This window comes from Pelodiscus sinensis, chromosome 5 (assembly GCF_049634645.1).
Source record: "Pelodiscus sinensis isolate JC-2024 chromosome 5, ASM4963464v1, whole genome shotgun sequence".
NCBI classification, from domain to species: Eukaryota; Metazoa; Chordata; order Testudines; family Trionychidae; genus Pelodiscus; species Pelodiscus sinensis.
In genome coordinates, this window is record NC_134715.1 from 131,972,889 (window position 1) to 131,985,388 (window position 12,500).

The window sequence follows — 12,500 nt, forward strand, 5'->3', positions numbered from 1 at the left end:
GTTTAGGGTGAGAATTTTTTCAACATGACTTCTGTTTTGTTAGGCCACTAATATTTGTCTTTTTCCAATTTTTGAGACAAATATATTTTGCACATATGCCTAATGAACTCGCTTTTGAGTATTGAATTTATGCAGAGTGAAGCAAGTGCTTTCAGAAACATTTGCAGGAATGGTAAATAATGAAGAGGAGACAGGTCCCTGTTACGGTGATCAGAATCTCTTGGTAGGCGGGGCACAAGCAAACTGTGTGCGTTTGTAATAGAGCTAAATGTAAACGTATGCATCCAAGAACAAAGATGATTGTACTTACAGGTTGGGGGACTTTGTCCTTGGAAACTGACTCTGAAAAAGCAGTGGGGGTTGGAGTGGAAAATCAGCTGAACATGAATTCCCAATGCATCTCTGGCCAAAACAGCTAATGCGATTCTTGGGAATGCAACAATCGGAGATGTCAAGCAGGAGCAGAGAGGGTTTTTTTTACCTCTGTATTTGGCATTGGTAGGACTGCTGCTGGAATCCTGTGTCCAGTGGTGATGCCCATAATTCAAGAAGGATGCTGGTAAATTGGAGAGGGGTCAGAGAAGAACCATTAGAATGATTAAAGGATTAGAAACTTGCCTTACAATAACAAACTTAAGAAGCTCAATCAAAGAGAACATGAAGGACTGATTTGAACCCAGTCTATAAGGATGTACTTGGGGAACATACATTTGCTAATGCGCTCATCAAATTAGCGGGGAAAGGCACAACCTGATCCAGTGGCTGGAAATTAAAGTTAGACTAATTCAAACTAGGACTAAGGTGTGTACAGTCCAACAGCTGAGCAATTTATCAAGGTCTGTGGTGGATTCGCAGTCCGTGGCAATTTTTAAACCAAAATGGGATGCTTTTCTTAAAGATCTGCTATAGGAATTATTCTGAAGCAGCGCTCTGGCTTGTGATATACAGTACAGCAGATCACAATGCCCCCTTCTGGCCGTGGAGTTTATGAACATGACTGAAAAGAGACTGACCTGCCAAGATGACATGGAAACCATCTATACAGAAAGAGGAGCCTGAATGGGAAAGTGATTGGATGGGTGGTGAGAGAACATGAATGGGACAGCAATGCTTGAATGCCCTTCTGTGCATGCTGGTGGCTGAACTGCCTAGAGCAGGCATGTCCAAAGTCCGGCCCGCAGGCCAATTGCGGCCCGTGTTCCGGTTTAATACGGCCCCACAGGTAATTTGGCAATATCTATCTTTTATGGCCCCCAACGAATCCATATGTATTGAGATGAATACATTGTAAAATCTCAGTTAATGTCAGTTGTTCTAAATCAGTTATAAATATATTTGGACACAACATGTATACTTGGTGTTATGTTCTTGTTCATATTTTTTGAACTTAAAAGTTGACAGACAACCTTTATTACCAATAATATGTAATGTACTTTACAATGTTCCTGACATATATTTCAGCTTCTTGGATTTTTTTTTCATCTGGCCTTCAGATATGAAAGGCAGAGTGATTTAACACCTGTTTAGATTTGTCATCCATGTGACTAAATGAAAAGTATGCCGTTTGCAATAAACTTTGCATAAAATAGTTAATTTGCATTTAATTTTAATGGTTCAAAGAATGTCAGGCAAAATGGTCGGCCCTCACGCATGTTCACTTCATCAAATCTGGCCCTCTTTGAAAAAAGTTTGGACACCCCTGGCCTAGAGATACTAAAATGGTAGTGTAACCACCACTAGGCGGATTTGAACCTGGGATCCTCTGGAGCTGAGTATAGGAGCTGCTACCCTCTGAGCTAAAAGCCAGCTGGCTTCCAGCCCATGCTGTAGAGGTCTCTTGGTCTTAACTGTTGCTGTGGTCTAGGTACCACTTGCATTGCTCAGTAACCACACTAGGGCTATGTCTACACTCACGGCTTCTTGCGCAAGAACATCTCGCGCAAGAAAACGTCCACACCGCCATGTGCGAGCTGTGCTTTTGCGCAAGAGCGCCCGTGGCAGTATGGACGCTCTCTTGCGCAAGAAAGCTCTGATGGCCATTTTAGCCATAGGGCTTTCTTGCACAAGAAATCCCAGCTGAGGGTCCACACTGCCCTCTTGCGCAAGAGCTCCTGCGCAAGAGGGCTTACAGCTGTCAAAAGAGCGTAGCTCTTGCTCAAGGAGCCCCCTCTTACCACGCCGTACTATAAATTTCCTTGCGCAAGAGCAGGCGGGCAGTGCGGACTCTCTGCAGATTCTTTCACAAGAACGGCCGTACTTGCGCAAAATGCCGCAAGCGTAGGCATAGCCTAGGTGTGTGGCTTACAGTCGCTCTTCAGAGAAGGCAAAATAGGGACAGGAGCAGAAGTAACCCTTAGTGATGGCACTGTGGGGTGATTACAAAGGAACATAATAAAAATAGACACTTTTCATGGCCTATGGCCATTCTGTGCTCCATATCGACTCATTTGTAAACCATTAAAAATACACAACCCTGGAATCTTGCATTCATTTAAGGTCACCTTATTACCAGAAAGGTTCTGATGTACTAGAGCAGCAGTTCCCAACCTTTTCCAGATGGGGACCCATTCTGACAATTCAGGAAGACTTGGTGACCCAAGGTAATTTAAAAAAAGGGGGGAGGGAAAGGGGACAGAGCCACCTGAGATGACACTTGGTTACCCTTTTGAAAAGTAATGGCGACCCATATTTGGGTCCCGACCCATAGGCTGGGAAACCCTGTACTAGAGGGAGTTCACAGAAGAGAAATAACTTGTGGAGGGCTGACTCGACTGTCTGCAGATAGATCCAGAGTGAAAATATGTACAGACTGGCTAAACAGCATCCTAGGGGAAACATACTTCCCAATTTAAGGAGTGCAGAACAAGAACAAACGAAAATACCCACCACGGGGGGTGAGGGGAATTGTTTAAGGACATACAGGGGAATATTAATAAGAGAATGAGATGAAATTAAGAAAAGGGAAAAAGTAGCTGCAATATCAGGAAAGACTTCCTGAGAGATGGAAGATGGTATTGGCTGTTACATCAGTGCTGTAGGTGGGGACACCATTTGCAGTTCCTTAGAAGGGGAGATTGAGTTCTATTAAATCCCCACATGGTGCCTTTCTAAAGGAAAATAATCTTCCAAACTTCATATTACCTGGAATGTTTAAAAATAGACTGGACAAGGTGCTGTAGAGAACAGTATGGCATAGGCCATGAGATCGGTGGCACGAACCCCCATGGAACAGGTCATAGGGATAGAATACACCGCCTTTAACCGCTACTCTTGTCCCTAAGTTCAAATCCAGACCACAATGGTAATGACAGTTGTTTTTAAACTGAAGTTTGGCCAGTTGGAGTGGGTTGGTCATTTCAAGCCAGTTCCTAGTCAACAAAATAGAATCATAGAACTGGAAGGGACCTCGAGAGGTCATCGAGTCCAGCCCCCCGCCCTCAAGGCAGGACCAAGCTCCGTCTACACCATCCCTGACAGATGTCTATCTAACCTGTTCTTAAATATCTCCGGAGAGGGAGATTCCACCACCTCCCTTGGCAATTTATTCCAATATTTGACCACCCTGACAGTTGTATCAGCTATTGCTGCATCAAGTACTAATTTATACCCGTATTGGCAGTGTCATCAAAGTAGCCAAGAGGTGAATGGGTTACACCAGTGATTCCCAACTGCTCGTCCGTGGACCATTGGGTGCCAGGCTGACACACTCGTAGGCCATGTCCTTGGGGCTTGGTATGCCCTGGACATGTGGCCGGTAGCTACCACAGCTGAAGCCAGCAGTTTTTGTTGGCTGTGGTACATATTTTGGTGAGCTAGTAACATTTTATATGCATATTCATCATGGAAACAGTGATTATGCAAATGGAATTTTTCCACTCTGCTAAAAGTTTGTGAATGGGTTTGCTGCTCTGCAGTATGAAAAAGGTTTGAACCACTGGGCTAAACAGCCTCTAAGGCGCATTGGAGGGTGCAGTGTGGAGAAACTTACTAACTTATGTTACTATTGCTGGTGCTTTGCTTGTCACTTAGGCTACTAGGGAGTGTCGGTCTCAAGAGTGAGTCCCGCCCCTTTCAGCAGCCCTATATTCAACTGAAAATTTAAAATAAAAACACAAACCTCCAAAAACAAGCATCATATTTGTGGGGAGTGGAGAAGCAATGTACTTTGACCCCCGATAAAGGTCCAATTGTGAGGCTTATTCTTGAAAAGTGCTTGAATTCCTGTAGCGACCAATACCTAGTGACTTGCTGTAGGACACAGGGGCAACAGAGAGGTGTTGAAATTGTTTCAAAGATTTGTTTCATTTAGAATATTGTAATTTGCCTTCGTTAAGGATCTCAAACTTTTTTACATCACACAAACCCCTTGTAAGGCAGTTCATCGTTATTATGGCGCTAACCGATTCTGGAAACTGAGCCATGGAAAAGGTACATGACACATGTTAAGGGAAGGGGTAACTCAGAAATCTTGGTCTAATTACAACCATCCCAGTCACCAGGAGGTCAGAGGAAGTGGAGATCAACAATAGCCTGACAAATGTCTATGTATTTATTGTGCAAATCCAGGGGGAGGGGAGGGAAGTAGCTGAAGTTTTTCGGTGCTTTAGGTGGGACACCATTTGCAGTCCCTAAGAAGGGGAGGCTGAGTACCATTAAATCCCCACTTGGTGCCTTTCTAAAGGAAAAATCAATTGTGAAAAACTTGCTTCATTTTTTTTCTTTACGCTGATTTTTGGAGTTTCCCTGCTTTACTTTCTTTCCACTTGCGAGTGTGAAGTTGGTGTGTCTAATGCTGATGACCTACCAAGCAGGAGTTGTCAAACCGAGTGTCTGCCTGCAGAGAAATGGCTTTGATCCGCACACAGGAGCTAGGTTGAGGTGGAAGGTACAGGTGGGGGTTGATTGTGTCTTTCTAAAAGTTCAACCAGAAGCTGTCAACTCAGGGTGGCCAGAAGTCACGGGTGAGGTTCTATGGCCTGTACCATGCAGAAGGTCAGACTCGATGATCGTAATGGTCCCTTCTGGCCTGTGCATCCATGACTGGCCATCCTGTTGTCCCATCCCGGCTCAGCCAGAAGGAGAGAGAGAGGGAGAGATGGGGGAAGACTATTCCGAAATAGCTTCTGGCTCCTAAAGCTTTTGTTAAACTGTCAAACTTGCTGTTGATTTTAAACTCAATTTCAGCCCCGTTACAAAGCGACTCCAACTTCAGAGGACTTGCTGTTGCATGAACCAGGCTTCATCTAGCTTATACCAAGTCTGAATTTGTCTCTTGGCCTTCAGAAAGGACCAAGGCATTGCAGATGTTCTAACAAACAGAGAACTAATGTTACAAATCTGAAAAACCTCAGTTCCATGAGTGACTACATCCGGGGCAGGGAGGCGTACAATGAAATTGGTGTGACTACTTTTTACCTAACCTGCTGGAGCTCCATAATCGCCACACACAGGAGAGGAGTGTGTGTGTGAGTGCACACTGCTAGAAATAGTAATGGCAGAAGTTTCCAGAGAACCTTTTCCTAAAGAGGCTGTTAACTCAGCCTGTTTGTTTGTACAATAATTTGGGCAGGAGGTTTGTGTGGGAAGTATAGAACCAATTGTTAGGCTTTTTATTCCACTTTTTCCATTTAAACAAATAGACCCAAGTTTCTTGTTGTGAATGAATAGATTAAAAATACTTAGGAGTAATTGCTTTTTGCGGGGGGCGGAGGGTAGTGTTTGGTGTTGGAGGTGCAAATAGAGACCGTGTCCTTGCCTTTAAAGATTTTTATAATCCAATTTCACATGTGAAAAAATAAGAGTGAGGAGGAACGGGAGGTAACAGAGTAAGATAGGAACGCTGAGGATAATACAAAACGATTCTTCGCTGGCCACCCAACCTGGGCAGCGATGGATATCTTGAGGCCTTCGTCATTAAGGTGGACTCGGAGGATGCTCAGAAATGTTTATTGTGCTGCCTGGAAGGCCATGCTCTTGGATGTAGCCAAGATTCCCAAGACGAAGCAATCCCCAAACGACCAAAAATAGAAATGTCTTAAGTTCTGTAGTGAGGAGAAAGCCGTTCAACCTGTGTAGCTTAACTCAGGTGGCTTCCTTTGGGTGAATGGGAGAGGCCTGTGAGCCTTGAACTCTAGGGCCAGGGTTCTAGCCCTAGATTTGTAGGGCTGGGTTTTACTGCAGGTGCTCAGCTATAATGGTGGTGAGGACCACGTGAGCGTGTAGATAAAGTAATTTGTGTAGCCTTTCCCTAGTGTTTGTGCCTTTTCCCAAAATGCTTGTGTAACGCCGATAGGCAGAACTGAACCTGGGACCTCTGGAGCTTCGTGCATAAAAACCGCTTGAGCGTAAAAACTAGGTGTCTGTTAGCTAAGACTATAGATCAGATTCGTTATTCTCTTTGTATGTGGCCCAAGTGTTACAGGATGGGACAGTGCACCACACCCACTAGGTGTATGGGTTACATTTGCTTGTTATCACTTGAAATGATTTTCTTTTCCTGCCATAGCTAAGGCTTGCTTGCTTGCTTTCTTAACTCTGATAGAACTATTATTTATACTGTAGCATTGTAAGTGTGCTGTGCAGATATTGATGCATGCAGAAACGCTGCAGAATAATGTTGGAAGAGTCTGTGAACATAGGATTCTTCAGAAATGCTTGTGCCAAAACCCAGTTACCTACATAAATATCCAAAACGAACTGTTATTTGGCTCGGGCTTATTAAAGGAATGTTGACACTGAGGTCAGAAAAAAGTGGTGTAAATCAATTTTGAACAAGTCAGAGCAGCAGTTTTATGTGGAGGTGATTGGGGTGAACTCTAAGGCAGGAACTTGAATTCATTTGATCTGTTTTTTTCAGGGTGCCAGAGAAACCTTTGAGAACTACTACAGGAAACAGCGAAGAAAACAGGCTAGACTGGTGCTTCAGCCCCCCTCAAATATGGTATGACGGTCTAAGAGCTTTAGTGATCAAAGATGCTTTGCCTAATAAAGGAGCCGAACATTGTGTCTGTGCATATTGTTGCATGTGTGTGGTCTCTTTATTTGTTTCCAGTTTCACTGTCCTCCTTTGTTTTAAACTTTGTTCCCTTTTCTTTGTTACAGCACGAAACTTTAGATGGCTACAGGAAGTATTTTAATCAAATTGTAGGGTAGGTATTCTTTTTATATACACAGTCTCTAAATATGCGTGTGTTGTGTTGTTTGAATGGCACAAAAAATACGGAAATGTTGATCTTTCTGGCAATTCTTTTTAGGAGCCAAAACAGGAAAAGTGTGGTTTGTGCTTCCTCAGCATTTCAGAGGAGAGTCGTATTTTACGGCACCCATAAACCTTGCTCTCACGAGTGCAGGCAGTCGAAAGACTGACCGGCTATTGTGCGCGGCTTGCAAATTTCGCAAGCAGTGAGCTCAAGAGAGTAAACATGTTTTGTGCCCTGTGTAGGTCAACTTGCTGCTATAATGAGAGGAATAGGCCAATCTGCCTGAATTACACAGATGTTGTAATCATCTTGATTATAGTTCTTTGATATCCCCATTCATTGCCTGGCTCAGGAAAGGGTGTTTGCTGGTGTGATCATTCAGCCTCTATTCCTTTGGCATACAAAGCGAATTTGTTACTGCAGCAAACTGTAATAGAAGAATAATCTTCCAAAATAAAAGTGGCCAGTGTTTGAGTGAAGAGACGATAAGGCGGCTGCTCCCGAAAAGACAGAATACACTGGAGAAATGTCATCAACCAAGACTGACTGACTGTAAATTCCAGCATGCATTTATATCCCTCCGAGCAGCAATCATTTGTAAAATGTACCCTGATCACCTTCTGACACTGACTTGAGACTTTAATGGGCTTTTTCTACTGAGTAGATATTTTTCGTAGTCTACAAAAATGATGAGAAGTCCTGTGAAACCGTATAGACTAACAGATGTATTGGAGCATAAGCTTTCGTGGGCAGAGACCCACTACATCAGGTACATGTAGTGGAAATTCCAGAGGCAGGTATAAATATACAGGCATACGCAAAGAGTTCCAATCAAGATTAAGGTTAGAAGTCTAGGTTTTCGGTATTATGCTTTAAAAATGCATTGCACATCCCTTGTTGCTCCTGGTTCTGATTTGGCAAAAATATTTGGTAACTAGAGATCTGAGTGGATGGATGACCCTCTAGAGGGGTGGCAAATTCAAATTAGGCGGGAACCTAATGATGTAGTATTGTGGCTAGGCGTTATGACTTATTATTATTAATAACAACAACAACAACGATATTTTGTGTCTGTAGATTTCCTTTCACCTTAGAATTTCAAAATGTGGTAAGACTTCCCTTGCGTAAATACTTTATGGTGGTTATAAAACAGATAAATGGGGATTTATAATGAGCATATTGACCACCTTTAATGTAGCAACATGAATAATGCCATGTGTTTATATAACCATCTGGGGTCTGATCCTGGAAGATGTTGTGCACTTTAGTCTTAGTCAAAAACATGCACTAAAACATGCTTAGTTTTAAAGGCAAGTGTAGTCCTGTTGACTTCAGTGGCTGCTGGACAGCGTGCCTGGAGCAGTTTGAACAGTGTAAAGCTGAAGATGCTAGCTTTGCATCTGGTTTAAATATATGGACTGTTCTGTGTGACTTGTTCAGGGAATCCATTTCTTGGGAACAAAGCCCTGTCCTCTCTCACAGAGCAAGAATAATTGTCTTATAAAAAATAAAAAAGTTTTAATTAACTAAGCAGTGCCTAAGGGGAACTTATTCTACATGTAATTGAAAAGTACAAACACCAGAGAAGAAGAAATATTTGGGGTGAAACACTAGGTAATAATAAAAGATGAAGGAAAGGCTAACATCAGCTAAAAGTCAGGAAAACTCCAGACACTGTGAGATCTCTTATCTTCTCAAGGGACTGGGTGGAAACCGTCACGCTTGCAGCTTTTAAAAGCAGACTGGACAAGACATTTATAAATGTGCTGTAGAGTACAATCCTACATGGGCCAAGAGCTAGGACTGGGTGATGTAACAGGTCACTCCTAGTTCTACCTCTTACGAGTCCAGAGTTAAAATTCCTACGTTTGGAAATATCCCGTGTACTGAAAATACTTGATTTTTTTTTTTATTCCATATGCTGATGTCCAGTTTACTTTATGTAACACTAATTATTAAAATTAAAATCCTGCCATTCCTGAGGCAGGGAAGTTGGCATAGACTTGGAAGCCAGAGACTAAACAAATACATGGATTGAGTTTATAAATGCAGGAAAATGAGCAAGAAGGCAAATTGCTGCATTCCCTCCCCTCCAAGAATCCGGCTGTCTCTCCTGTTCCTTTCCTTTCCTGCAGGACAGGACGTCTGCACAAATACTCTTTCCTCCACTGCAGTGGAACTGATCACAAGGCAACCATTGGTCAATAGGAAAAAATTGCTCCCCTGAGAACTGTATTGCAGTGTGTGTTGGATTTTAGTGATATTATTTAAATCTGTAACCTTGACACCTACTTTAAATTTGATGTTTACCAGCTTGCTTACAGGTAGCAACAAATTAAAGCTCTGTTTCAAAACATCAGTTGAAATATTCACGGGGTTTTGTATCTATCTCCTGGGGTTTTTCTGTACATGCAGGCAGAATTGGGCAGCACGTTACTTTTCTTAGGAGCAGAGCAAGGTGGATGAGAATTGTGCATGTGTCAGTTGCATGGGATGTTTGTAAAACCGTGTTGATGTGACAGACTCTAACTCCTGACAGCTGTGCCTTCTCCTTTCTTAGCTTTTTTGTAGTTGAAGATCACATCTTGCATACGACCCAGGGCTTGGTAAATAGAGCCTATATTGATGAACTGTGGGAAATGGCTCTGTCAAAAACTATTGCCGCACTAAGAACACATTCTGTAAGTAAAAGCCATGGATTAATTATATCTACAGCAAGAGTTAAACAATCTGAGTCTTTGGGAGGTTGATTTTTGTTTTGTTTCTGGTCTGTTCTTTCTTTCTTTTTTTTTTCTTTTTTTTTTAAATATACTATGTATATACTTACATAATGGTTTTTAAAAGGCTTTATTCAGCTCTCATAGCTCTGGATAATCCAAATCGCTGTGCACTGAGCCCTTCTCTGTTTGGGGGAACTGGAAATAAATAAATACTGGTTCCTATTTTCAGGTCTCCATTATTTGGCTGACCATTTTTTGAAATGCACCAGTAGAGACACTTACTCATTCTTTGTGGGTGCGTCTAGATTGCACTCTAAAATCGAAACGAGATGCAATTTGTGCTATGCAAGTTGCGTCTTTTATTTTGAAAGCCTATTTTGAAATTTGGCGCATCTATAAAACACCAAATTTTTAAATAAAGTGCTATTTCGAGACATCCTTTATTCCTCGTGGAACAAGGTTTACAGGGATGCCGAAATAGCATGTCCGTTATTTCGAAAATTATTTTGGAAGAGCAGACGTGTTCCTTGGATTCCTCTGGTATCCTGAAATAGCCTTGCAGTCTAGACGTACCCTGTAATTGGATTAGTGTGTGTTGTATGGAATAATATGTTTTAAACATGGAAATTTTAATATTATATTGAAGTTGATGCCAGTGAAACTATTGGGTTATCTATACATTTTAAAGACATATATATAGATTTTTTTCCCCTTATGTTAAAATGGCCTTGTCTACACCATCAGGTTTTGTTGCCAAAAACTGCCTTTTGGCAATAAAACAGGGAGAGCCTACACACTACAATGCAACTTTTGTCAGGAGAAACACCCAGTTTCAGGAACAAAAGACTTGCATGCCTGTGAGAGATGCCCTCTCCCCTCCTTATTGTCGACAGAGAGCCAGTGTGGACATTGTTTTGTCGACGGAACTGGCTTCTGCCAGTATCCCTTGATGCCTAACCTGATGGCGCTGCTCAGTGTTTTGTGATCTCTGCTGCCCTGCAGGCATGTGCCCCTTCTGTTTCAAAGCTCCGGGAAGTATTTGACAGTTAAGTAAGCTGCTCCATTTGGGGAACAAAGAGCAAAATAATTGGGATGCTCCTGTTCTGCCCTGCACTAGGATCATAGTGGCATTGCTGCTGCAGGGGTAGGACGACAGACACTGTGCTGCTGTGACATTTCTCAGCTTGGAGGGCTCATAGAGCTCAGTAGGATGCTGCTGGCAGGTGAGGCGGCCGTGGGAGAACCCGGAGGGAGTCAGTCCCAAGTTGTGCAATCAGCTCTGCTGCCCTACAACATTGCACTGTGGGATACATACCCACAGTGCGATGCTCATGTTGTCCATGGTGTCCCTGATGTGGACATGATCTGTCGACAGAGGGAGGAAGTATGAACGCTCTTTGGCGATTTTTGTTTTGTCGACTTTTAGGTGTCCACGTACATTATGTCAACAAAAGTTGGTAGTGGAGACTAGACCAATGTCTTGGATGAGAGAAAACGAAAGCACTTTTTAAAAATTATTTTCACCCATTAGGAGGCTTGTTTATTTTTGACATTTCTCTCAGCTTGGTAAAATGATAATCGTAATAAAATAAACCGGTCAATTTTACTTCCAGGTTCCCATGCACTATCACCAAATTTTTTATGTCCTTTTAAAAATCGGTTAAAAGTTAGAAATATCCCTTTGGGCGGAGCAACAACAATAAAACTGTAGCCTCTGCACCCCCAGTGAGGTCTGGGTGGAATCTAAAAAGTGGAAAGTGAAATTTATATTCCAAGTTTTTTTCTCTTTCAACTTATCACAGAAACATGATTCTACTGTATCCAGCTACATGTGGCAGGCAAATTGTACCTGTCTTTTTTGGAGCATCTCCACAGGCTATTGTGATCCTTAATGTTGGCTTTGAGAAGGCTCAGATAACTGCAAATGGATTTTGGGTATTGCATCATAATGCATCATCATTGATCAAGATGATACAATTATATTGCTAATACAGCTTAACTCTGTTCACTCATATTGCCTTCAACCCCATGTTAACATTTCTATACTCCTATTCTGAGAACCTTGCTTGGTTGGAATAAAACTTGAGACAGTGTTTTAGCCCACTTCCAAAAAACAGTCTGTAACCTGTTTGTAGGAAAGCCTAAAAATTGTGTAACGTGGAGACACAATATGCTATTTACTTTCAAATCATGTTCAGATTTACGTTCATCTCCTTTACAATTACAACTCTTTGAACATATGGTTTTAATGTAGCAGTGTACAAACTGGTAAACCACCCCACCCCATTTTGTAACAGAATGTAACTGATTCATCTTGTAAACAGATCATGGGAACTCATGATACAAACCTGGTACTCAGCTACACACCCAAATGGATGAGTATCTGCAGATGTTTCCTATTGCTCTCTCATTTTCCATACCATGCTCTGTTGACTGGAGATGCACTTTGCTGGCTGACTCCATTTGTGTCTACTGGAGGGAATATGTAGAGAGAAAAATAGACCCAAACATTTCTATTGCAAAACTGTACTCTTTAATCAGGCGGTTTGGGGATCAGTGTAAACCATGAGAGCAAAACAAA

The 12,500-nt window shown here is 42.2% G+C and overlaps 1 protein-coding gene across 6 annotated transcripts in view; it reads left to right on the plus strand.

Moving 5' to 3' along the window:
• Positions 1-12,500, plus strand: part of EXOC6B (exocyst complex component 6B) — a 468,167-nt gene that overhangs the window by 259,793 nt on the left and 195,874 nt on the right. For all 6 annotated transcript variants that reach the window (XR_012904467.1, XM_075931045.1, XM_075931047.1 and 3 more), the window contains exons 9-11: positions 6,857-6,940; positions 7,102-7,148; positions 9,760-9,880. Coding sequence is in view for 5 of the 6 variants with exons in the window: in XM_075931045.1 (XP_075787160.1) it covers positions 6,857-6,940; positions 7,102-7,148; positions 9,760-9,880 (252 nt within the window). In the remaining variant the exon portion in view is untranslated. The remainder of the gene's footprint in view (positions 1-6,856; positions 6,941-7,101; positions 7,149-9,759; positions 9,881-12,500) is intronic.